Source organism: Chroicocephalus ridibundus, chromosome 5 (genome assembly GCF_963924245.1).
Source record: "Chroicocephalus ridibundus chromosome 5, bChrRid1.1, whole genome shotgun sequence".
Classification (NCBI taxonomy): Eukaryota; Metazoa; Chordata; class Aves; order Charadriiformes; family Laridae; genus Chroicocephalus; species Chroicocephalus ridibundus.
The window spans coordinates 72,163,626-72,189,301 of NC_086288.1; the positions used below are offsets into that span (position 1 = coordinate 72,163,626).

The 25,676-nt window shown below is 44.2% G+C and overlaps 1 protein-coding gene across 1 annotated transcript in view; it reads left to right on the forward strand.

The window, feature by feature from the left end:
• KIT (KIT proto-oncogene, receptor tyrosine kinase) overlaps positions 1 to 24,007 on the forward strand; it is a 57,837-nt gene extending 33,830 nt beyond the window's left edge. The window contains exons 8-21 of the mRNA XM_063336644.1: positions 5,676 to 5,790; positions 7,884 to 8,077; positions 9,144 to 9,250; positions 9,344 to 9,470; positions 9,730 to 9,834; positions 9,922 to 10,032; positions 11,706 to 11,856; positions 13,921 to 14,009; positions 14,338 to 14,465; positions 17,664 to 17,786; positions 20,522 to 20,633; positions 20,731 to 20,830; positions 21,483 to 21,588; positions 22,744 to 24,007. Coding sequence (XP_063192714.1) covers positions 5,676 to 5,790; positions 7,884 to 8,077; positions 9,144 to 9,250; positions 9,344 to 9,470; positions 9,730 to 9,834; positions 9,922 to 10,032; positions 11,706 to 11,856; positions 13,921 to 14,009; positions 14,338 to 14,465; positions 17,664 to 17,786; positions 20,522 to 20,633; positions 20,731 to 20,830; positions 21,483 to 21,588; positions 22,744 to 22,869 — 1,694 coding nt within the window. The 3' untranslated portion in view covers positions 22,870 to 24,007. The remainder of the gene's footprint in view (positions 1 to 5,675; positions 5,791 to 7,883; positions 8,078 to 9,143; positions 9,251 to 9,343; positions 9,471 to 9,729; positions 9,835 to 9,921; positions 10,033 to 11,705; positions 11,857 to 13,920; positions 14,010 to 14,337; positions 14,466 to 17,663; positions 17,787 to 20,521; positions 20,634 to 20,730; positions 20,831 to 21,482; positions 21,589 to 22,743) is intronic.
• The last annotated feature ends 1,669 nt before the right edge of the window (positions 24,008 to 25,676 follow it).

The window sequence follows — 25,676 nt, forward strand, 5'->3', positions numbered from 1 at the left end:
TTGTGCCCTTTGGCATCGAAATACTTCTGTGTAATAATATAGATCGCCGCTGTTTTAGAGAAATCTGCATAGCTTTACAGACACGTGTGCTGTCATCTTTGGGACATGGTAAAAAAAAGCATCGGTCTCAGTTCCAAATAATGTTCTTCAAAGGCAAAAGCTAAACTTCCAAATTAACTCAGTGAAACCTTCAGGAAACCCTGCCCTTCTTAGCAGAGCCATCCCGTTAGAGAATTTAATGCTCTCAGCAGACAAATATTGGCAGATGCTAAAGGCCAAGCTTAAGGAAAATTAAACCAGGAGGGGACTGCAGGCAGGCTGGAGAAACTAAGACGAGGTAGACAATGATGCCTTCAAGCCCAGCGGGAGGAACTGTATGGGAAGTGAGTGAATGTGCTGCAAGTGCCGTTCTGGGCTGCTGCTGTGCCTCAGCAGCGACGTGTCCTTCTCTGGGCATAGGCTAATGGAGAGGACTATGGAGACATCCACAAACGCACAAAATCCTTGATATTAATTTCTGAATTCTTCTCATTTCTCACTGAAGGTCAACGTTTGTAGCATCACTATAAGCAGTGCCATAGTTTGGGTCTAGAAGTGTCACTTGGGCTCCTTTCAGAACACGGCATTTCTTCCTTCATCTGTGAATATTGTAATTTGTATTCTTTGTGCCTTTTCCATTTCCTAGCTGTGGTTTCTGAGATGAGGGCACTGGCGACCGCAGATGTCCTTTGCCACCGTGGATGAGTGTGGCTTACAGTCATGAGGGATAATTCTACTATTTTACAGATTAGTGGAGCAAATTGTTGAGCCAGAAGTTTAATTACTGGGAAGGAATGGGAGAAACTGCAGCTTGCCCTTGGAGCTGTCAGTTCAGATGAGGCTGGATGGTGTTTTCTGACACGTAGCACCACACGTGTGTTTGGAGCAAGGGGCTGTTCGTGGGCCTCCCAGCTCTCCCAGGCTCTGCTGGATGCTTGGGAGCAGTCTGGGCACAATAACTTAAAAAAAACCACAACAGTTTTGTCATCATAAGGTGTCAGTTCTCAGTGCAGAGCTCCATGTTGCCGCTTTTAAGGAATCTGCTACTTGATAAAAGCTGAAAACCACTGGAGTTGGCGTTAGAAAACCAGAATGGGAATCATAGAATCATAGAATCACAGAATGGTTCGGGTTGGAAGGGACCTTAAAGCTCACCTAGTTCCAACCCCCTGCCCTGGGCAGGGACACCTCCCACTAGACCAGGCTGCTCAAAGCCCCATCCAGCCTGGCCTTGAACACCTCCAGGGATGGGGCAGCCACAGCTTCTCTGGGCAACCTCTTCCAGTGCCTCACCACCCTCACAGTAAAGAATTTCTTCCTAATATCTAATCTAAATCCCCCCTCTTCCAGTTTAAAACCGTTACTCCTCATCCTGTCACTACCCTTCTTGATCAAGAGTCCCTCCCCAGCATTCCTGTAGGCCCCCTTCAGGTACTGGAAGGGGCTATAAGGTGTCCCTGGAGCCCTCTTGTCTCCAGGCTGAACAACCCCAGCTCTCTCAGCCTGTCCTCATAGGAGAGGTGCTCCAGCCCTTTGATCATCTTTGTGGCCCTCCTCAGTATGGCCAACGCAGAAGGGAGCATGGATGCTTTAGTTCTTCTGAATGCTTTGTCCGTGCCACCAGCAGCATTCATGTCTTCCCTCTTGTTTCAGCTGCTGCTCTTGTAAGATCAGCCTTGGGATGATGAGGGCATTTAAGCCATCTCAGCAGAGCCCAGGTTACCAAGCACTGTGGCCCTGCATGGACTGCAGACATTGCTGAAACAGATGGATTTGACGCGCTTGACTCAAAAAGAGTTTCTTTTGGCATTTTGACTAAGCTCCTGCAAGTATTTTTTTCACTTTGAAAGGAAGAGGTGAAATGGATTGATCCTTCTACGGGTTTGTTTTTAAGAAAAATAACCTCATAATTTCAGTAGCTTGTAAGATGCTCCATCATTTAGGTGTGAAACACAAACTGGACAACAACATACCATATTATTTGACATTGTGAGTCATGTGTGGGTGGGTCAGATCCTGATCTAATGGTGTGTCCTACCTGGCATTGTTGTCAGTGGGGATTTTCCATAAATTCCTGGGATGTAGCTCGTGATGTTTACACTTCTGGCTCGGGCGAGTAATCAGCAGAAAGTAATCAAACAGGTAAAACAGGATTCATAATCAGGAGAATGTCTTCACATAAACAAGAATCGATGCTGAAGCATTTGGTGAAAGACATGAAAAACCCTGTGCAGAAATGCTTGCCTTGGATTTAAACACATTTAGCAATTGCATATGCTAATCTGAAACAATACTAAATTGCTTAAAAAAAAAAATAATGTAGTCAGTCATAGTAAATGTGACATAAAGTAAGGAAGGAGCTCTGAAATTAGGAGCCAAAGAGAAAATTGCAATTTGACAAGCAGCATGCCGAACTGAGTTACAATTAAGAAATTGTAGAAATCTCCAGAGTGGCAAGGTACAATGTGTCTAGCAATTAGTGGAGGAATCTTCCAACTAGTATCTGAGTTTAGTGCAAAATAATAGCTGGGCTTAATTATAGTCAACAAAATATTACCTGTGCAGTCGGGGCTCATGCTGCAAAGACAAAACTGGTCACAGTGTCGTAGATCCCGTGAAGCCAAGCTCAGTGATTTTTCGGTCATTGGAATATGCAGTGAACAAATGAGGAGTCACCGTGATATTAGAAAAAGATTTGTTCCAATCCAGAAAATGTGGCTCCAGGAGGAAAGCTCGCTCTTTTTGACTGGGATGACAGACAATACCTATTAAACGTTACTTTTTAGACATTTGCTTTGTTAATGATGAAGAAAAGGAAATCGGCAATAGAAGGCAATTAAATGCACAAGAGCATTGAGTTAAAATCGGAGTGACCTTTTAGAAATCCCCTTTGCTACATTCAGAATCAACATTAATAAAAGCAGAAAAGCAGTTAATAAACTTAGTGAAATTAGAAGTTTAAGACATCTAATGACTGATTATGGATATGTATATATGCCAAGTAATGTAATGAAACATTAAATATTTAAAGGGTTAAAGCTGAAACAGTAAGCAAAGTCTAGTCATTAGGAGCCTGTCTGATACCAGGGGTAATTAGGCAGTGAGAGTCATAAAATCTAGCACAATAAAATCTGTTTTAGGAAGAAGATGCTCGGTGACAGCTTGGCATCTGTTTGCCAAAGCCAGTCCGTCTTTGCTCCAGCATCCCCTGGAGCATCTTTAGTGGTGGGTGAGGAAGAAGCTCGGGCTGATCGTGCCCATCGCCACATCAAAGCGCTGCCCCGGGGATGTCAGGGGGAGGGCTGCTCTCGGGGCAGGGCTTCTCACCAGGCTGCTGCAGCTCGGCTCCCCGTGGCACCAGGGCTGGACCACCCTGTCCCGGGCTGCTGGAGGCATTTGCCCTGCACAGCCTCTCCTCGCCCTCCGCTGCTGCAGGGTGAGTCCACGTGGACATGCTTTTACTTAGGTTTTTACAATAGAAAAAGCCTGAGTGATGTGGGCATTTTCATTTCCCTCACTCAGAGCACTAGGTGCGGCCCCAGTGTGGCACAATATTTTTTCCGGGGCTTAATGTTCATTTTCCTCTTACACTTGACTTTTCATTTCTCTCATTTCTTCAATTACGTTGCGTTGTAATGTTGCCTACAACACAACGTATGTCCAGTTCTGGGCCCCCCAGTCCAAGAAAGACAAGGAACTGCTGGAGAGAGTCCAGCGGAGGGCTACGAAGATGATCAAGGGAGTGGAGCACCTCTCTGGTGAGGAAAGGCTGAGAGACCTGGGGCTGTTTAGCCTGGAGAAGAGAAGACTGAGAGGGGATCTCATTGATGCTTATAAAGATCTAAAGGGTGGGTGTCAAGAGGATGGGGCCAGACTCTTCTCAGTGGTGCCCAGCGACAGGACAAGGGTCAATGGAAACAAAACAGAACATAGAAAATTCCATCTCAACATGAGGAGGAACTTCTTTACTGTGAGGGTGGCAGAGCCCTGGCACGGGCTGCCCAGAGAGGTGGTGGAGTCTCCGTCTCTGGAGACATTCCAAACCCGCCTGGACGCGTTCCTGTGCAACCTGCTGTGGGTGACCCTGCTCTGGCAGGGGGGCTGGACGAGGTGATCTCCAGAGGTCCCTTCCAACCCCCACCGTTCTGTGATAGCATATACCTAAACAAATTGCTTGCGCATGGGTAGTAGATTTGTTAATTACAGTTTCAAAATCCAACTATTACAGGAGTTCGGGAAATGTGGATTATGTGTATTCCGTGAAGCGCTGAGATAGATGAGTGAGTGAGATGCTGCACGCTCCCAAAAAGTCCCTCACCAAACAAGTAATGCTGAAAACCCGTCTCAGCGTTTTGCAACAATGTTTGGTCCTTGGTGGTTTGCATAAAACACAACATGCGGATTTAGCAATGAAAGAACATTCGGTTCCTGTAACATGAGTCATGAGGAGATGCTATGTGATGGAGAATATACGTGTGCTTTATTGCCTCTAATTTAATCAGCAAGTGGAATATTCATTAAAAAACTGACGCCGTGCAGGCTTTGTACGTGGATTTTATCTGAAATAAATTGGCATTTTCCCAGCGTAGTCTATACCGCTTCACAGCTTTCTAGAGTATTAGAAGTTCATCTTACATTCCTGTAAAGTTGTGTTAACTGATAATAGAGTCTTAACTTGTACCTGTCAGGTGAGCAGCATCAGTGCAAAATAGTCCGGGTTTTTCCCATTAACTTTTTTTGGGGGTGGTTTTGCAAGGAAGCTAAGGTAGTTATGAGAAATAAGGCCTCTAATTCAAGTTTCTCCAAGAAAAACATCTTGCTAATATTTGCCAGAACTGCGTTGACGGTGCCCTTGGCTGAAGCGTGTGAAGTCCATCTGATCGCTCTGGTTTCCTGACATACTAAAACCAGCAGTTCCCGAACCGAGCGCGGGACCAGCTCCGGTGCAGGACGCGGCGGGAGGCATCGCTTGGCCAGATTGCTTTCTAAATTACCAAAACAATCGTGAATTATTGTTCGGAAAGCTAATATGTTCAGCGTAATATGTAGCTTCCTCTGTGTGCAGCGTTTCGGGGAGTTAGGCAGTGGGGCCTTTCGGTAGCGGTGTCTTAGAGGGACGTGTGTCCTCTGCGGGGACTCTTGTCTGCACTGGTTGCCTTGCACTGTAGTTCCTTTTCTGGCTGCAGTGGTAATATTTAGTACAGAGGGCAGATGTAAGAGAGATGTGGTTTGACAGATTTAGTACACTTATAACTGTGAAGAAACTGTCCTTTTTGCAGGTGGGTGAAGTCACGCCGTGCAGGAACGGGAACTGCGCTGTTGTTCCAAGCACATGCTTCTCTGGGTTGTTTAAGCTCTGGGCTTTGCTGGTTCAGGATCTTTCATCAAAACAAATACTCAGTAAGGTGTTCTTCCGAAATCCAGCCCAAGCATTCAGTATAAGAACCGATATTTTCGCAGATGGTCAGTGCTTGCAGAACACCAATTCAGACCTGGACATCCTTGAACATGCAAAGCTCCGTTCAGCTGAGTAATTCCATGGCCGATGACGCACACAAATTGCTGGGCTGAAGAGCAAACGACAGTGCAAATTCTGTGTTCCCCTAATGCGTGACTCTCGTTTTTGTTTATTGCAGCAAAACCGGAGATTCTCACTCTGGATATCCTTAGCAATGGTATTCTCCAGTGCGTGGCAGCTGGATTCCCAGCCCCGACCATATACTGGTATTTCTGCCCAGGAACCGAGCAGAGGTGAGTTAAGTAAACCAGAGTCTACAGAAGTTATTCTAAAGGCAACACACCCGATTTATACTTAAAAATTAAGGACATAAAATGACTCGGTAACAGTTACGTTCAAACGTTGCATCACTGTTTTCACCATTTTCGGCATTGCATTATTTGCAGTGGTTTGAGGCGAAGGCGGGGGTACGTTTCATTATTCCCCTTTGCATTCCGTCTTTGAAAGGGGAAATAACCGATATTTTCTGCTGCAGAAAAGCAAAAGCCAGAGTTTCTCCCTGCTGCAAGCTAGATAAGGTTTGTATCAGTTTGGCCCCAAATGACAACACGTTCTATACGCAATTTCACAGAGTGACAGTCACAGGCTCACTTGTGAATATGGCTGTTATCTTTTGTTTTATTGTGTAATGATATAATTTTTCCAGACATAAAGTAATTAGATTTCTATTCACATGAAGCGTATGACAAGTAAACAAGTTACGAATCAAACCTGATGTCTAGTTACCATGTTTCTAAAAAGACTGTAGGGTTTCGCTGTGAAGCCAGCATTTGTAGAGCATGTTTTAAGGTTTTGGTTGACTTCCATTGTGCTTGTGGATCTTGTACTAGGAAGTCACGGGTTTCCCACCTGCATAATTTGTTTTATGCCCAAAATAATTATTTCCCTAATTTTTTTAAATAGCACCTTTTTTTTTTAATCTTAACTGTGTGCTCATGTAGTAAATATGTGACATATGAAGGACAGGCAGAATCTCGCAAGAATGGAACTGGCTATTTTGTGGCTGCATACAAGCTTGATGGTGGTGTATGTACATCATGGATTTTTTTAATGCCGTAATAAAACGATGCTTGGGGACAGTTTTCAAGACTAGGTAATAGACCACAAGTGCTTGAAGCTGAAGTTGGAGATGCAGGTTGAACGGTACAAAACCCATAGCGCTTACGGACCTGTAGGTATCTCTAGCCAAAAGCACATGCAAAGACCTCGTGGTGTCCTGTTGGGTCAGGCTTGGTGTATAGAATCATAGTATGTGTTGGGTTGGATGGGACCTTTAAAGGTCATCTAGTCCAACCCCCCTGCAGTAAGCAGGGACATCTTCAACTAGATCAGGTTGCTCAGAGCCTCATCAAGCCTGGCCTTGAACGTCTCCAGGGATGGGGCCTCCACCACCTCTCTGGGCAGCCTGTGCCAGTGTCTCACCACCCTCATTGTAAAGAACTTCTTCCCAATGTCTAATCTAAACCTGCCCTGCTCTAGTTCAAAACCATTGCCCCTCGTCCTATCGCTACATGCCCTTGCAAACAGCCCCTCCCCAGCTTTCCTGTAGGCCCCTTTCAGGTACTGGAAGGGGCTCTAAGGTCTCCCTGGAGCCTTCTCTTCTCCAGGCTGAACAACCACAACTCCCTCAGCCTCTCTTCACAGCAGAGGTGCTCCAGCCTGTGAATCATCTTCATGGCCTCCTCTGGACTCGCTTCAGCAGGTCCATGTCCTTGTGCTGAGGGTTCCAGAGCTGGACACAGTACTCCAGGTGGGGTCTCACGAGAGCAGAGTAGAGGGGGAGAATCACCTCTCTGGATCTGCTGGTCACGGTTCTTCTGATGCAGCCCAGGATGCGACTGGCCTTCTGGGCTGCAAGCACACATTGTTGGCTCGTGTCCAGCTTTTCATCCACCAGTACCCCCAAGTCCTTTTCTGCAGGGCTGCTCTCTATCACATCATCCCCCAGCCTGTATTGATAATGAGGATTGTCCCGACCCAAGTGTAGGACCTTGCACTTGGCCTTGTTGAACTTCATGAGGTTTGCTCAGGCCCACCTCTCTAGCTCGTCTAGGTCCCTCTGGATGACATCCCATCTCTCTGGCACGTCGACCACATCACTCAGCTTAGTGTCATCGGCAAACTTGCTGAGGGTGCACTTGATCCCACCGAGACATTATGAGGAGGCTAGGTTTCAAGGATAAGATCTTCAGCTGAACCCCTTCATTGAGCAGTGTTGTTTAGTTATCTGGTGGTCTGGCAGTGACTGTCTGCCTCAACAGCAGGACCTGTCATCCATTCCAGGTAGCAATCCATGGAAGGTAACTGTCAGACTTGTTTCTCCCAGGTGTTTTGATTCACCGACAATATCCCCCATGGACGTCAAAACCAGTTACACAAATTCATCGGTGCCGTCGTTTGAACGAATCCTGGTGGAAAGCACCATTAACGCCAGCATGTTCAGGAGCACCGGCACCGTGTGCTGTGAGGCCTCCAGCAACGGGGACCGGAGCTCTGCGTTCTTCAACTTTGCTATTAAAGGTAACGGCTGCAGTGAATGAGGCCATAAAACGTGGGGGCCCTTCAGCTCTTTCTGTAAGAGGATTTTAAGTGGTTTACCTTTGCCGTAAGAAAGTTTACGGTCCTGTGGCTGAGGGTACGATAACATATTATGCTACATGTTCTGCCCATCAAAGCATTGCTTTAATTTTTCAGTGAATATTGTGGTATCATCTTTTTACGGCGCCAGATCTGCAGCGCAGCAGGTAGCTGGTTGCCTTCTGTCTGTGCAGCACGGGGGTAAACCACCTACAGCATTACACTGGCTTTCCTTCTCTGTCTCCCTTTTTCTTTTCCTGCCTTTGTTTTAACTATTTAGGCCATCGTTTATTTTTTTTTCAAGGCAACCCTGCATTTTTTTAAAATGTTTTTGCAATGTCTCAGGAAAATATGGTCCCGAACTTGAGTGGAGCCTAAGGGCCCTGCTGTCGTAAATGAAGTAACAACAACATACTGCAAAAGGGCTTATGAGTTTTGTGGCAGTGTTTGTGGGTTCGTGGGGGGAAAAAAAAAAGCACTAGAACATAGATGACTCGAAATGTGTTTGTAAATCTGTGCTCTTCTTTGCAGCTTGTTCAAATGTTCTGCTGCTTCTTTTTTTCTCTGTTACACCCAGATATAACATATAAACAAATAAGCCAGATTTGGGGCAGATGGGTTTTACTGGGATGGTATTCCTTCGCTACTCGGCACAGCCTCTACTTGTAAAGACTGTGCTGTAGAGATCGTACTCGGAGAGGAAAAAAAGAGAAGAAATTAGGACTTTAGGAAAAAAGCTTCTTTCTTTAACCCAATTTGACTGAGTGTCACCCCTTCCTGAACTGATGAAGCCGAGACTCCCGAGGCAACAAACTGGATGGTTTCTGTGCCAGCTCTGTCCCCCCCAGCTCATTCAGAAAAGCCACTCTGGTGGACCTGGAGCACGTCTGTGAAAGTCAAAACCCCCAAATCATGTTTCACGAGGAAAAAGCAAGGATTTTCACCTGCAACTTTTTAATAGTTTTTCTTGTTCGGTATTTAAGCAGAATTTTTCTCTGTTTCTTTCCAGAACAAATCCGTACCCATACCCTTTTCACCCCTTTGCTCATTGCGTTTGGAGTCGCTGCAGGACTGATGTGCATCATAGTCATGATCCTGGTGTATATATATTTGCAGGTAAAAATCAGAATCCCCTCTGCTCGAAGTAGGAAAGCATGTGAGCTGCCTGTGGAGGCTTCGGTGGTGACAGCCGTCCTCTTTCTTTTCCAGAAGCCCAAATACGAAGTTCAGTGGAAAGTTGTTGAAGAAATAAATGGAAACAACTATGTTTACATAGACCCAACGCAGCTTCCTTATGATCACAAATGGGAATTTCCTAGAAACCGGTTGAGTTTTGGTTAGTTTGGATTTATTTAACTTCATCTGCAAGGTGAAACCTTCAGATCTCATATGAGACTTTGGTCAACTCAGCAGGGTTTTGTCAAAAAAGATGTTGTGCGATAATGCAAATAGCGCTAATTGCTCATACTTACCTTGGGACAAAAAGCAAGCAGGCATATCTGCAATAGCTTACTTGATATCATAAAATAAAATGTTGAACCCTCCAGAAAGAAGTGCTCCGAGTCATTACAGAGTATTTTGTTTTGCTTCATTAGGTAAAACCCTTGGTGCTGGAGCTTTTGGAAAAGTTGTTGAAGCCACCGCTTATGGTCTGTTTAAATCTGATGCTGCTATGACAGTAGCAGTAAAGATGTTAAAACGTGAGTTGCTGTAAGGTACCGTACAATTTTTTCTCACTTCCTTCGGGGCGGTGCGTTACGTGCTGAACGTTGTGCTTTGCCTTGCAGCAAGTGCCCATTTGACAGAAAGAGAAGCCTTGATGTCAGAGCTTAAAGTGCTGAGTTACCTTGGAAACCACATTAATATCGTGAACCTGCTCGGAGCGTGCACTATTGGAGGTGGGGTTATCAACAGATTATTGATTAGTTCTGTTCCTTTTTTAATTGCCCGAAGGAGGAGCCTTGTCAAGAAGAATCCAGTGCCGCTAGGTGTAGGAATCTTAAATACATTTCTCGCTCAGGCAGGTTGCAGATCGTCATGACTATCACCTGCGAATTCCTGAATCTAGATTTTTAGGCTCATCCTGAAAGCAGTAATGAGAGTGCTGTAGCTGCAGCTCCAAAGGAAGGTTGTGGTTATTCTCTTTTATGTGACCGGTCGTGCACTTTCTTCTTGCGAGATGACAAAACGTAGGGTGCGAGTTTTTTCCTCAACCACGCTGTTCCTCACCAGTGAGAAAAGATACGTGAACTGGTTCCTTGTTGGTATCCAAGGTGAAGTCAACAGGCCTGTCTTGTGTAGTCTTCCAGCCTTCTGTTTAAACGGTAAATGTATCTGTTAAGGCACCACTGAAGTTACAAGTTCTAAGCAGCAGAAAGTGGAGGAAAAGAATTTTTCAAATAAATTATTGCACAACCTGAATGTTTCACATTTAATATTAACTTTAAAAGTTTGCTTTCATACATAGTAAAAGCTACAAAACAGCCAAAGTGTCAATACAGAGTGATACAGTCCTGTATTTTTAATTTATGTGCATTTTTAGTATGAAAGATGGTGTTGCTTCTTACACAAATATTTGCTCTTTAAGTTTTTGCTTCATTTTTCAAGGAAAAGGAGCTTGTAAAAATTCATAGTTTCAGACGGAGGCAAAACATTTCTCACTTTCACATTTAATGATTTAAAAATAGGTTGAAACAATTTTGTTTAAGCAGCCAACAAAGTACGCTCACTCTCCTCAGTGCACGTCTGTCTCCGCTGAAAAAATGTGGCATCTGTAAGAACATCCCGCCACAAACACTGCTTTTGCTATTAGGAAAGCTATAATTTTTAACTGCAGAAAAATGGAAATAAGCGAGCGAGGTTAGGAAGCGGTGGTGGAGAATAACCTTACAGATGAAATAACACGCGGTGCAATTACATATTCAAGGGCCATAGCTGGAGTCATTCACTCAGAAAACATATATTTGATCTATAAACATCCGTGCTGGAGATGACTTGATTCTCCTTTCCGATTTCATTTTAATATTCTAAGACCTTGTGCAATGTAGTTTTCTGTCGCAGCAGGCTGTTCTGTTTGAATGATTTTTCCTATTATACTGCAGAATATAACACTCTACATCATTTCCAAAACATTACTGAAGGAGTGTGAAGCTCTACTGTAAACAGAAGTGAATCAAAAGGATTAATGTTTGAAGCTTGAATTACTCTAACGTTTGGAACAAATAACTTCCTTCAGGAAGTGAGCAAAATCACACAGATGTGTCTGGCCAGAAAACGTTATCACATGAAGAAAGAGAAAAAGACTTATTTGTTTAATTTTTGTACAATGCAATGCTATTGACGGGGGGGAAATTAATTGGGAGCGACACAGCTTTCGCTGGACCGTAGCTGCTGATCTGTGAAAGGGAAGATGCTGGGTTACTTGTCTATAACTTTTCAAGTCTAGACAGCACCAGGCAGTGTGATTTTTAATAGCCCAGCCTGTGTCCTCGGCTGAATGCTATCTTTATGTGTGGTTTTCTGCTTGAAAAACAATACTCACCTGCTTTCTAAACCTCACGTACATCTACAGGTCCCACTCTGGTCATTACAGAATATTGCTGCTATGGTGATCTTTTAAATTTTCTGAGACGGAAACGGGATTCATTTATTTGTCCGAAACATGAAGAACATGCAGAAACAGCCGTTTACGAGAACCTTTTGCATCAGGCAGAGCCCGCGGCGTAAGTATGACCTGCTGAAATGAGTTTTTAGAAGAGTGGGAAGGAGCAGATACCAGAGTTTATTAGGGATAAGAGACGTGGAGAAACCTTTCATGCAGTAGGCTTTGAAGATTCTTTGCTGTGCGAGGAAACAATTTAATTAAAGAGGCGATTTGGACAGTAGGGTGGTTTATTCTAACAGAGCGCGATTGATTGCATACGTACACTCTCTGTTTTCCTTCTTTATCAAATTTCCTGTAGTTATTTCGTGCAACTCCTTGGCTCCGATTTTCATACGTATTTGTGTTTATCGTTCCCGTTGAACGTTGGCAGTGCTCCTTCAGCAGCCTGAATGACAATTCCCCCAGTGTTGGGGTGTTAATAGTCTGAGCCCTCCCAAGTTCCTGCCTTCAGAAATTAGTTCTTAGAAAACCAAACCAGCCCCTTACTGTGTCAGTGGCAGGCTGCCGCCGATAGCTCGCTAAATTTTGTGATGACACGACCTGTGTCACGATTCTGGGATTGCTCGTGTACTTTGGTTTTTTTCAGTTCCTTCATCTGTATATTTTTAACCGCTCTGTTTTAGATACCAGCCCAGAGCTTTTTCCAGGTACGTTTCCAAGCAGATTTCCTGCTCGCTCCTTCCCTTCGCAAAGACACAACTTGCCAAAGCAGAGTGGCTGTTACAGTACCTGCCCATTTTTATTTTTACTCTGTTTATTGCCCCAGTGGGCCCATTACTTGGTGTTGGCAGACACAAAAGAACCAGGCAGACCCTTAGGAAGTGGTAAAGTCCTTTGTCCCAGCAAAACGTAACGCTGGTGAAGCTGTTTGTGCAGTGGTAATATGTGGATGGCTGGTGATGCTGCAGAGATGTTGGGACCACTGAGATGATGAACACAAAGCTGTGATTTGCCATTGGAGGTGTGCCCTCTTTTCAGTGCAGGAATCTCACTGCTTGAGCACGTATTGTAAAATGAGGTATTAATGGCGGAGTATTTACCAAATTCTCACAGAATCACAGAACCATAGGGTTGGAAGGGACCTCTGGAGATCATCTAGTCCAACCCCCTGCCAGAGCAGGGTCACCCAGAGCAGGTTGCACAGGAACGCGTCCAGGCGGGTTTGGAATGTCTCCAGAGACGGAGACTCCACCACCTCTCTGGGCAGCCTGTGCCAGGGCTCTGCCACCCTCAGGGTAAAGTTCCTCCTCATGTTGAGATGGAGTTTCCTGCGTTCCAGCTTGTGCCCGTTGCCCCTCATCCTGTCGCTGGGCACCACAACCCATATTAGTATTTACTGTGAAGCTGCAGCCGCTAAATGTGTCAGATGTGTTTGTAGTGGTGACTGAAGCTATTGGTGCTCTCATTACTCCTTTCCATGTTAGGTCCGTGGCTGCATTTCTTGTTCATAAACTAAACAGATATTTCAGGCTACGGAAGGGCTGTGTATATGAGTTCTAATGGCAAAGAAGTGAAAAATGCCAAAGTACATCCATCATTTCGGAAGGTGCCTAACTGTATATTTATAAACCGTATAGTATGAAAGTCTGTACATTTGAATTATATATAGCAATAAGAAAACTTAAACTTAAAAAATGTAGCAGATGGCTGTCCCAAGCCTCGGCTGATTCTTCAAAACATATACGAATCCCCTTTGGAACTTGGGAATCTCTGAATTTAACATCTTTTACCATTTGTCTTCTGCATTTCAATTACCACTTGAGTTGCTGAAATATTCTGGTAGAAGTTGGCCTAAGCAGAAGAAGGAAGCACTAGCAGGTCCTGTGAAACATCTGGATGTTAATTTATAGAGAATGAAGTCTGTATAAACAATATAAGTATGAAAGGTTTTGTTTGCTCACCTGAGCCAAACTCCGGATTTTGAGACCTTTGGTTGGCTGTACTGACAAACCTCTCTTTACGAACAGGCCTTTCCTCATCTTTTTTGCGCACCCATGAGTTTCCATTGATGGTTTGTAAAGCGTTATATTCAGAGGGTTGCCGTAACCTTGGCTTTTTGTTTGGATGGTTTCCGAGACCTTTTTCGCTAAATGATGTTTTATTTCATCTGCTGCCTCTACAGCGATGTTGCCAATGAGTACATGGACATGAAACCAGGAGTGTCATACGCAGTCCCACCAAAAGCTGATAAAAAACGACCAGTGAAGTCTGGTGAGTGACAAGGAATTCTGTTTGCTGGCGGGAATGAAGGAGGGCTTCATGGGGTTTTTTCAGTTTTATCGTACTTTTCTCTCATGGATGGGGAGAATTAGAGCCCATGAAGTGATATGAGAAGGCTTAAGAAAGACTGATATGTCTTGTTTTTTCCTCGCACTTAAATGGAGTATCAGGATTATTTTTTCCTTTTTGGCGGTGGGTTATTTATGTGGCTCTAGTCTGGTACTTGGTAAGGTCACTATTTTGTTTAACGTAAGGCAAATGTGTTTCTAAATGATTATACCTGGTCCACTCAAAAGCTGTTCTTGTTTATATTGCACAGGATCCTACACCGATCAGGATGTTACCCTTTCTATGTTGGAAGATGATGAGCTTGCTCTAGACGTCGAAGATCTACTAAGCTTTTCGTACCAGGTGGCAAAGGGCATGAGCTTCCTTGCCTCCAAAAACGTAAGTTAAGAATTGGTGGGAGCTGGACAGCATCAGTAGATTTCTGATTTCCTTTGGCATCACTTTCAGTGTTTTAACGTGATCTGCATGTTTAAATGCTGAAATACTTCCATGTTCTTTTCAACAAGCACTGCAAACTGGTATGCCCCTTGTACCTGAAGCTCTGGCTAACGTTGGAGTTCTGTACTGTCCTCATTGGCCAAAAGTGTTGGTTTATAGCCCATAAAACAGAATATAGGGTGCACGGTAGTCAACGTGAAGCAGTGGTACTGTGTATCCACAGTTCAGGCTAGTAGTAGAGTCAGTGGCCTTGTTCATGGACAGAAACTAGTCATAGAAATGTCAAGAGAAGAGACGGAGGCGAGGAAGTGCAGCGAAGTCTGTTTGCTGCACCCCGGGGCTGCTCTGATGAATAATGTCGTGTGCTGGGAGGCGGCAGGCACAGCTGAACCCTGCCTAGCTTGGGTGGTGCCTCTTTTCGGGTTTGATCTTCAGCCCTTCCTTTGTTTCCTGGAGCATCCAGATCATTCCATGAGAACTCCCGATGGCTTTGGAGGTGGTGAAACCCATAGGAACCCCGAGGAGTTATTTCTTCAGTCCTCTTTGGTGTCTGTGAATTAAATGGAATTCAGGAAAGAGCCAGAACCTCAACATGTGGACACCTTCAAAAAGCAGTTAAAACTCGAGAGTTTAAGATTTATTTTCTGTGCCACTGCTGGAGAGTTTTCAAACTAAGTAACAGTATGAAGATAGCTGCAAAGCCATCTATTCGCATGAGTTTTAAACAACGCTGCACTTGCTACTTCTCTCATGCAGAATACTGCCTTAAACAGGGGAGCTGTATCACATCACATACTTCTTTTTCTTTTAGCAGTATGGCTTAACGCACAGGATGCGTCCTGTTTTTTAATTTTCTGGAAAGACAAAACCAGCCTGGAGACCCACAAATGATCTTCGTTGGTACCCTGAGCATAATAGACATTTCTCGGGGTTTCATAGGAGAGGTATTGCATAACAGAAAGGGATTTATAATGAATAGAAGTCTTCAGCGCAGCATAATTATGATCTTCCTATGGTTGTTCTCACATTTTATTAGAAAAATGCCATGTAACATGTAACATTGTAACTAATGTAGAGATAGGCTTGTACAGATGCACCTTGGATAAAGCACAAAAACTTAGGCAATTTAAGGAAAATAAGGTAATCTTGGGATCCTGTGGTAACAGTGGGAAATGTGGCTCTAATTCTGCTCCAGAAGTCCACGTTAATATTTGCTCTTACACTTGTCTTCTCCCCTCACTGCTCCTCCTTCCAAACCCTGTAGTTTATTTTTTCATCCATCAACAGCTTCAAACCAGTCTTGACAGGCAAACACATTATATTACAGATTTTAATAGTTTTCACCAGGCTCCTGCATCCTTCGCTATTCAGTATGCCCCGTGCTTAGCGCACGTATTCTTTATTTCTTTTTATTTTCCTATAGAATAGCCCTGGGATTCACTATGCATCATTCCCAGTGACCGTTTTCTTTGCAGGCTTTCCATTAATACGATCAGACACCGTGGCATTGAGTAGCAAAGGCAATAACCTCGCCATGAGGGTGGGAAGTAGCGTGCAGTATCGCCTTGGCAGTGCAGAATTAACGGCTTTATCCCAGAATTAAGCTGCACTGCGCTAACACATTACTGTGCTTGGTCCTCTCCGGTCGTTGTGTACATAGATGCTGGTAGCTCCAGGTAGTAAATGCAGGGGAATGTGGGCTGATGGATAAGATGCTTCAGATTGCCTCACATCCTCAGGGAAGGAGGGTGGGCGCTGATCAGCAGCTCTTCTGCAACTTGCTTGTGTATCAAGGCTCAGAGATATAAAAGTGCCTCTGTGCGGGAGTCCTGATGGGAGCCTGTCCTGGGGGGATAATTCCCTTGTTAAGCACACGGTGCCTTAATCACAAGACAGGGCTTCCTCCAATGGACAAAGTCTATTCAATGCAAACTGCACTGATCCTGGAGGGACAAGGCAGAGACATGCCAGATGCTTGGCCATTCCTTCACTTCACTGATTCGGTGCAATTGTGCTCTCGCACTTCACGCGTGGAAAGTGCAGAATATGTTGGACCAGGAGGTGAATGAGAGTCCCCTGAGACGGTAACTGTCATTAGAAATAGTTCCTCCTGTAAGCATGCGGAAGGGACAGAGATTAAGTTGCTTATGCAACCTGCAGTTATGTTCTGAGTTTGATTTGCATAACTCTTGATATTTTAACTCATTTTTTGGTAGGGAATTCCTAAAGTTTTGTATTTCAAGGAAAAAAGAAAACCTGAACCATCTTCAGCTATTTTTTAGACAGCTGCGCCCTGCGTACTCTATACCATCAGTAACGCAGGAGCTTAAGACTCTCCTTTCCAGATGGAAAAAGAGATCATTTTATTAGAGAACTACCCTCCGCTCTCCGCAGTTGCACAGAAAGAAAGACAGCTGCTGGGAAACTCGGGCACCCTTCTGGAGCTGCACTGACAAACACCTGCACACACTTCGCAAGCGAAAACTGGAATACAAGCTAGCTGGGTCACTGAATGCATGACTCGTCATTGAAAGACACTGGCATGTGAAACTTCCCAGTATTTTCAAATGCTTCTAAAGCTCTCCTAGGTACTCTAATAATTCAGGTCCTCCAGAGGAGTATTTCTGAAATGGGATTCCATTTCCGGATTTGTGTGCTTTGAAGTTGTTACCATAATTTTCCCTATTTTCAGCTTTTCAGCGCTTTTCCTTCAACTACAATAGTCATTTAATAGAAGACTGGAATTACTTTAGAAACGAACCACATTTTCCCCTTATTTGTTCTGTGTTAGGAAACAAGCCAGCGATGTTTTTGATAAAAAAATCAGCGAAAAAGTACGTTAAACTTTAGCTGCAAACATGAAACAGTAGAAAATTCAAAGTGACTGCAAGTGCTCTTTTCTAAAATAAATGTATAGAAAACCTTAACCATGTGTATCAATGTCATGAGAGTAAAGATACTCCACCAGAATGTTTAATCATCTGAGTAAGCTTATTAGCACATGGCTTCATTATGACTTTCAGCTTGCCATAAAATGCATAATGCAGTAAGTTATATAGCTAAGTAAACACGTAAGCAAGCAACAGTCTGTTAAGGATATTATGAATAGCTTTGTTTGTTTGTCTGTTTGTTATTTAGTGCATTCATAGGGATCTGGCCGCAAGAAATATTCTTCTAACTCATGGTCGAATAACAAAAATCTGTGACTTTGGCCTGGCAAGAGATATAAGGAATGACTCAAATTATGTGGTCAAAGGAAACGTAAGTATATATGATACTTTATCCACCTGTTTTAAGTTAGGGGAGTTCCTGTTGTTTTGACATGCAAAGAACAGTCTTTCTTAGATGGAAATCTAGATTTCCCAATCCTGGTATGTATCCGTGCTGGTCAGGAACATGAGGAGGGGCAATTCCTGATGTAGATGTGTACATCTAGATACCAAACCCTTGGTATATACATGTTGTTATACTGGAAAAGACGTGCTGGTATCTGAATGTATGTTGTAGCGGATGAGATGTTTTTGCTGCACCAATACGACGCCCAGTCTTTCTCTTATATCTGAACGTACTAAAGGTTACAGCTCCGTGAGTAATTGCAAGTTTTGCCATTGGAATATTGTGGTGGTCCGATCCTAAATATAATTGGTTTGAAACTTTTTCCCTGGGCGTTGCTGTATTTGTCCATTACTGAAGTAGTTTATTTTAAAAATATCTAAATAATCAGGGGTTTGCATCCTGTTCTTTGCTATACGGCGTCACTCAGACAACAGAAACCGGGTTCTGAATTGTGAATTCATTGATTAGGGCAGAGTGGGAGGTTTTGTCTGATTCCATATACAGATTTTAAGCTCATATGGGTTACAAAACCAGCTTTGACTTGCAGCTGAAGTTCAAAGCCTGTAAGAGGGTTGGAACAAGACACTATATTTTGATGAGGAAAGTTTAAAACCTCCTATGTAGAAGAGTACCGATTACGCTGGTACGTACTAGACCTCTGCAGGGGTACAAAGGCACTTTGAAGTGATGCAGATTACCTTGGCAGTACTCGAAGTCCCCTTTAAAGTGCTAGTGCAGTAAAAGGAGCCCTACTACAAAAGAAAATCGAGTCTGTCGGTGGTTGAGCCGGAGAAGTGTGCTACGAAATACAGGCATGGGGTTCTTAAACTGATTTGCGCTGCCTGGATTAATGTTGGAAGTCTGCACCAGATACGTGCAGCCGTCCGCTGCCTTCAGAGTACGCTTGTTTTCACTTGCACCGTTTTTCAAAGAAGATCCATGTTCAGCAAGGCAGCCCTCTTCCTCAGCCCCACTGAGAGCTCCATGGTCAGGGGCTGGTCCTTCGTTAGGGACTTGACAGTACACAAACCAAAGGTTGCCCATCCAGGCTTTGGGCAAGCTGGGCCACACCTGAGCATCTCTCACTGAAGTGGTTTGCCATGCTTGGTGAACCCCGATCGGTCCATGGCACCTTAGGTATCTGAGATATCTCTGCTGCTTTGCTGTCACCCGTGTACCTACAGCATCCCTGTTTTAGGCTACGGGAGAGATGGGTTTATTGATTGTCTTCAAAAACAATGGTGGTACCAGCCACTGGGTGCCTAGAAGTTGAGGTTAGGGAAAAACAGGAGCAGAAATAATTGAGGAATGGCTGTCCTGGCAAAATACTGAGTGGCGTTTGTGTAATAAATCTGCTTTCAGGCTCAGGAGCTGCTTGATCAGTCAAGGCTCCTGGGAGCAGGAAGTGCAGGCTGACAGCTTAGGAGGGAAGTGGGCAGTAAGTCATGAACTTTCAAATGTTTAGGCTACCCTTTAAGTTTTCTGAGTTGCCTGACAATAGGATTTTACGTATCCTGAGAAGGTCAGAGGAGGATAGGCTGCAGCTGCCTGGGGACAGTGGAAGCAGTGGCTGCAGGAGGCAGCTGGTTGCATCTGGCCTGATCATAAAGCGGATCAGGAGATGCTGGGACATCCCTCGCCATGGACACTGCCGGCAGGCAGCGCTGCTGACAGCAGCTCGGGGCTTGGCCAGGAAGAGTGTTTGCTGTCTGTCTCGTTCAGGAAATAAACAGCTCCGGTTGCCCCTCTGGTGAGCTGGCCCTCAGCAAATTCTGCCTTTTCTCCACCTTGTTTCTTTTCCTTTCCGTTTACCTGCTTCTCTGTTGGGTCTCCTTTCCTTACAAGACATCTTCTCTGTAGCACGTTTGAAATATATCACAGGATCACAGAATGATAGGGGTTGGAAGGGACCTCTGGAGATCATCCAGTCCATCTTTGGACACATCGTTGCAAGACCACTTAAAAGGAAGAGGTCTGGTTTCTCCCACAGCAGGACAGATGCTTAGAGGACAGAAGCCTGACCGGCTCCTACAATCAGAGAAGGAAAGGGCAAAGCAGGGAGAGGAAGGTGGAAGCAAATCCAAAGGCTTTCTGTGCCCTTTCCTCTGCTCCAATTAGCATTCCTGAGGGATGTCTGCCTCCACACAAACTTACGAAAAATGTCAATATATATTTCTTTCATGTGAATTTTCTTTTTTTTTTGTTGTTTCTGATATGCTAAGGAGCTAAAGCAGATGTTTTAACTGTTGATTAAAGCCTTGAAGCATCTTGACTATGTGAATCTCATCCGTGTGCCTATGTAGCCAGTCCACGGAATTAGACGTGCACGTTTGCCTAAGGAACCATGCCATGGTCATATATATTATTTTGCTCTGACTTCCTGCCGTCCCTTATAAACAAGACAGAAGGAATCACACAGTATACAGAAAATCAAAGTGCAAAGAACTGCACGAGTTTGGTAGACCCACAGAAAGATGGATCTGTAACCACGCAGCACTCGGAGACTAAAATACTGACATTCTCATTTTTGGTTGGATACTTCTATTTCTTGATTTAATGAGTATTTAAAACACATAAGAAGTAGAAAAGGTTACTTTTATCTTGTAAATTTTGTGTGCCTTATGTCCATTGTCTTAATTTATTCCCTTTTCCCTGGAAAGGCTCGTCTTCCTGTGAAGTGGATGGCACCTGAAAGTATTTTCAATTGCGTCTACACCTTTGAGAGTGATGTCTGGTCTTACGGGATATTGCTTTGGGAGCTCTTTTCTTTAGGTAAGCTACTTCAAGTTCTGTACTTCAGGGGATTTCAGTTTCATCTTGGTTTTACTGCAGATGCGGGAATCACGTCGCTCACGTGCTCTCTCAACAGGAAGCAGCCCGTATCCTGGGATGCCCGTGGACTCCAAGTTCTATAAAATGATCAAGGAGGGATACAGGATGTTCAGCCCTGAGTGTGCACCTCCTGAAATGTAAGTGAGCGACCACCACCTCTGATCATCATGCATCAGCAATGTTGCAAAGGGAGGGAAGCTTCCAGACTTGCATTAGGCATCGTTGCACTGCTCCATTGTCTTTTTTTTTTTTTTTAAGTTCTTTTCACGCATTAAATAATTAATGTAATCTAACTACCAGAACACATGCCTGTGTTGTTTCAAGCAATGAACTACACTCGTGCCTTGTACCATCTGATCACTTTGTCATGGCATCTGCTCCGTGTCAATAAATTATTGACAGATCACGGAACATAATTAAACGTTTTTAATTCAGATAAAGCAGTCAGTGAGCTGGATCACCAGACTGCACGGCATCTGCATTTGTGCTGTACTTCCTGGCAGCAGGAGGACTGGCTACTGATCTTCTTTATGAGCCATCCCTACTTCACTGTTTTGTAAATGGATGGGCACTTAGCAAGCTGTCAAACTAATTCCGGAGACTCTCATTAGTATCGAGTCCTTTGTTGTCACAAGCACAGGTGTTAGCAGCGCTATTTCTATTCTTAAAAGTCATTTGAAGAAGGTAATCTGTGAGACCGGGTCACGCTTTTCTGTCAAATTGTAAGGGAGGCAAGATAAGAACTCAGGATTTCCTCATCAGCAGTACTTAATTTCAGTGTTTTTGCAGGTATGACATAATGAAGAGTTGCTGGGATGCCGATCCCTTACAGAGGCCCACATTTAAACAAATCGTACAGCTGATAGAGCAGCAGCTTTCGGATAACGCCCCCCGGGTAAGTTATGGATCATCAGTTTTTTGGAGTCGAAGCATTTTCAAGCAAGATATTAGACTAGAGCCATGAGGAGCAAAAAGATTCTGGGCGACTCATTAATTTTCCAGTATTATTTATGGAGCTTTGCTCTGTAAGTTTGGGTGGTAGGAATGATGCCTTGGCTACTCGCTTCTGCTCTGTTGTGCCGTCACCCGGGAGGTGCCTAAGCCCATGCCTGAAACAGGTACCAGCTGGAGAAGGCTCTTTGCATGGTTGACAATTCTCACTCAAAATAGACCTGGCACAACAATTTTGGTGTTATAAAATGCAATGGTACTGCATAAATTCATCTTATCTTAAACTGAACAATTCTATTCCAATGGGAAAGCGCTCAGAAGTGAAGGATACTTAGCTTCTATTAAAAAAGCTTTCTGGGTGAAGGGGTTGAGCTTTTGGTGGTCTTCTGCCTCTTCTCACTTGCTTCCTGTAGCTCTATTTATAGAACCTCAGAGGTATGTCGTGGCACACTGCAGTCACAGCTCTTTCGACCATTCCCTAGTAAAAGCTTTTTATGAGCGGGTAACAGGACAAAACAGTCCAAAGAAAAAGTGGAGGCACATCAGAAACTTGCATTTTCTCTGGCAATAACTTTGTGTTGTTACTGGGTTTTAAAAAAGTAAGTTTAAAACCCGGTTTAAAAATAAAGCTTCCTTTTACCTTCTGGATGCCTTGTTTGGGCACCGAGTACATGGCTTCCTGACAATTTGAGAGAAGAGGAAACTGAAAGCTGCTGGTGTTCGATTGCATCCTGTAGCGTATTTTTGGCAGGTGCAGGCATTACTAAAACAAAAGCAAGAATGCGAAGGAAATATTAGTGAGGCTGCTGGGGGAGTTTTAGTAATAACCTGAGCCGTGTTTTTTCAAGCTCAGTTGAAATTTGGTGTGCAGTTGGAGGCCGCGGTGTTTTAAATAACTGAGATTGAGATCTTTGACTCTTTAAAAGAGGAGTTAAGCCCAAGACCCTTTGAAAGTGTCTTTAGATTTACAAAGAAACACCCGAGTTGGATCCCTTCCCTGCTGGTGTGTAGTACACAGTGGGAAAAGGTGAGGAAAGGAGAGCTCTCCGACTACGCGTGAAGGGACCCCAGCATTGACCCTGCTCTTTGGCTTCTGCAGGTTTATGCGAACTTTTCAACTCCACCTTCCAGTCAAGGAAACGCTCCAGATCACTCGGTGAGGATTAACTCCGTGGGTAGCAGCGCTTCATCTACTCAGCCTCTCCTGGTACGCGAAGATGTTTGAGTGGCATCTGGAAGAGGAGGAGCCCAGATATGTTAGCTGTTTGTATTGTGCAGGGGGCGAGAGAGGGATGACTTCAATAATTTCTCTTACTTTTACTCACTACTACCACTGTGTAGCTGAAACGTTGTTGTAATGCTGTCCTTTACCACACACTGTTACACATAAACTTAATCTGCTGAGCACGGTTACAGGCATCATTGCAATGTTAACTGAAGCTGTATATATTTTGCTATATTGTGTGTATTTGCAGTAGAGAGCCAGATCTGAAGGAAAAAAAAAAAAAAAAAGCAACCAACAAAAGAAATCCTGAGCCAGGGTGCGGAACAAGATGACTACATATCAAACCAAATCTGCAGTGATCCGTCTCTGGGTCTGTGCCTGGAAAGCGTACAGTCATTTTCTAGTTAATCTTGTTTTGCTGAATTGAAGAAATAAATGAATATGAAGCTAATGGCTTTGCAAACCCCTTTCTGCATCCAGCCAAGCCTGAGAAGCTTTCCCAGGCAGGTATCGTAGGTTGGAAGCCAGCGAGGGTGAGGTATGTCCCTGGGCAAAAGAGGTGAAGGGACCAAGACCCTTCCAAAGTTGGTCTGCATAGCAGCAAACCCTCCCGGGAGCTCTGGGGTTTGACCCAGAGGAGGGGAGAAGAGAGCATGGATCTTCCCACCGACGCTGTCAGCCTTGCAGACCTGTCCTGAGGTTTCCGTGGGTATATGCACTACTTCCCACTGGCTCATTCCCTGCCAGGGACGGAGCTGCCCATCGCTGGGTCTCACCCCACCACGGAGCCTGAACCGCTCCCGCGTCCCCCTGCCTTGGGAGCCCTGGGGCTTCGATGCTTGTTTGGCTAATAGTTACATCCAAAAATGTTCACCAAAGATAGGTGGGCCCTGCCAAGTTGGTCAAAATAGAGGAGGAGGGCTGCTTCCAGTAAACCGTGTGTCTGGAGGAGAGGCCGTTTAGCGAGTCATCTTATCTAAGCGAGAGCAGAGGCAAAAAATTCTCTCCTGGGGGCCCTTTCTTTATCTTGTCCTACCCAGGTGAATCCTTCCCACAGGCAGGCTTGGATAGTGCTAACTGGAAAGGGCTATTTTCCCCCGCCCCGAGTCGTTTCATCTTTCTGTCGTCGCACAGAGATCATCATGAAGAAGAGCCTAACTGGGAAGCACCGAGTTTATAAATGGGCTAAAAGAAAGAATCCCTTCAGTCGTGTTTGCCAGACGTGAAGCTTTGGGGTCAGTATCTGTTGAGCCAAGGGTTGTGCTCAAGTATCTTCTAACCCCTTTTCTTCCCATTGGAAACTGCTAATTCTTTTCTTCCTTTGTTTCTGTCCCCTAGAAATTAGTAAAGGCATCGAGAAAAGCATTTTTCAGAGGCAGAGTACTAGCTGAGTACTTATTTATTTGCACTTAAGCACTCTGTAACTTATACTTTACCAGGATTTTGGTTGAGTTTACATGCAATTTAAACGCGTAACTAACTGCCCAAATGCAAGGTAATTGTAAATACACACACTGGTAGTATATTTTGGGTTACGTTGAATACCACGCTCCTTCTATGACTGTGCATTTGGTTTATTGTTACAGGAATCTGTCTTTCAGAGTGAAGTCAAAAATTAGCCATTTGCACTGAACTTCCTTAGGCTGTTGCACCTTTCCAAAGTTAGCCAGTTGTTTGGAGGCACTCTTATGCATCCTTGTTGTTGAGCGTTTTCAGTTTAATGCTATAAAAGCTCTTTCGTAACGTGTTGGCTTTCAGAGCAACTGTAGACAAACTAGTTGTTATAATTATAGATGTCTCGGTACTTTACGGACACTTAGCTGAAAGAGGTTTGGGTTTTTTCGTTCTTGAAATTTATATTTTTATAATTTGGGGATTTTTGAAACTTATTTTGCAATGGCTTGGTGTTTTGAATGGGTTTATGCATTGTTTTTGTAAATATGGAAATGTAGCAATAATGTCCTTTTGACTATTCTCAGTCCTTGAGTCTCAAAAATATTTTTTTATATATATATATGCAAAAACTATATGTATAAATATGTAAGTGTTTGAAAGTTTATGAAACACTTATGGATATGTTGCTCGGTTGTAGAATTGCAGTTCAGAAAAGTTCAAATAAATCTGTAAATATGTATTCAAATGCTACCGATGTGTACTACGTTAAGAAGGAATATTTTCATGTAAGTCCTAATAAATTCTTGGGTTGAAGCAAAATCTCAGTGTCTGGCCACACAGAGGTCAAGCCTGGCATTGTGAAACAGCTTTGCAAATGTGTGCCAGGAAACCTTCATGTCTAGTTGTGATGAAAGTTCTTTACCTGGGAATGTATGGGACAAATACTTGGAGACTTGGATGCAGCTTTATTCTGGAAAGAAAATGGCAACTAGAAGATTGATGCTGCAGACTGTTGATGCAGCCTGTGTGGCGTGAATAGTATTTAAAACGGAACAAAGATGTCTCAGTGGCGCTAAGGGTATGGTGGCAGAGGCAGCTGGAGCCACTCAAAGGCTGCAGCGCTGCTGAGTATTCCCCCGTCGCTCAGACACACGGGGACACACACGCTCTTGTCCCCTCCTGCTCGCTGGCAGGGGAGGCAGCGTGCGATCCCTCGCACTGCTTGGGTTGGGGGGGGTGTCGTAAAGAGAAGACGTGACGCTCCCCTTGCTGAGCAGGTACCCCGCGTCTTCCTGGGAGACCTTCTGCTTTAATTACTCCAGGTTTGAGGTCTGTGACTCACCTGCTCACAGTCGTTCCTCTGCTGCGTGAGGGTTTGCATCAGCATGGTTGGTGCGTGGTTTCATAGTAGG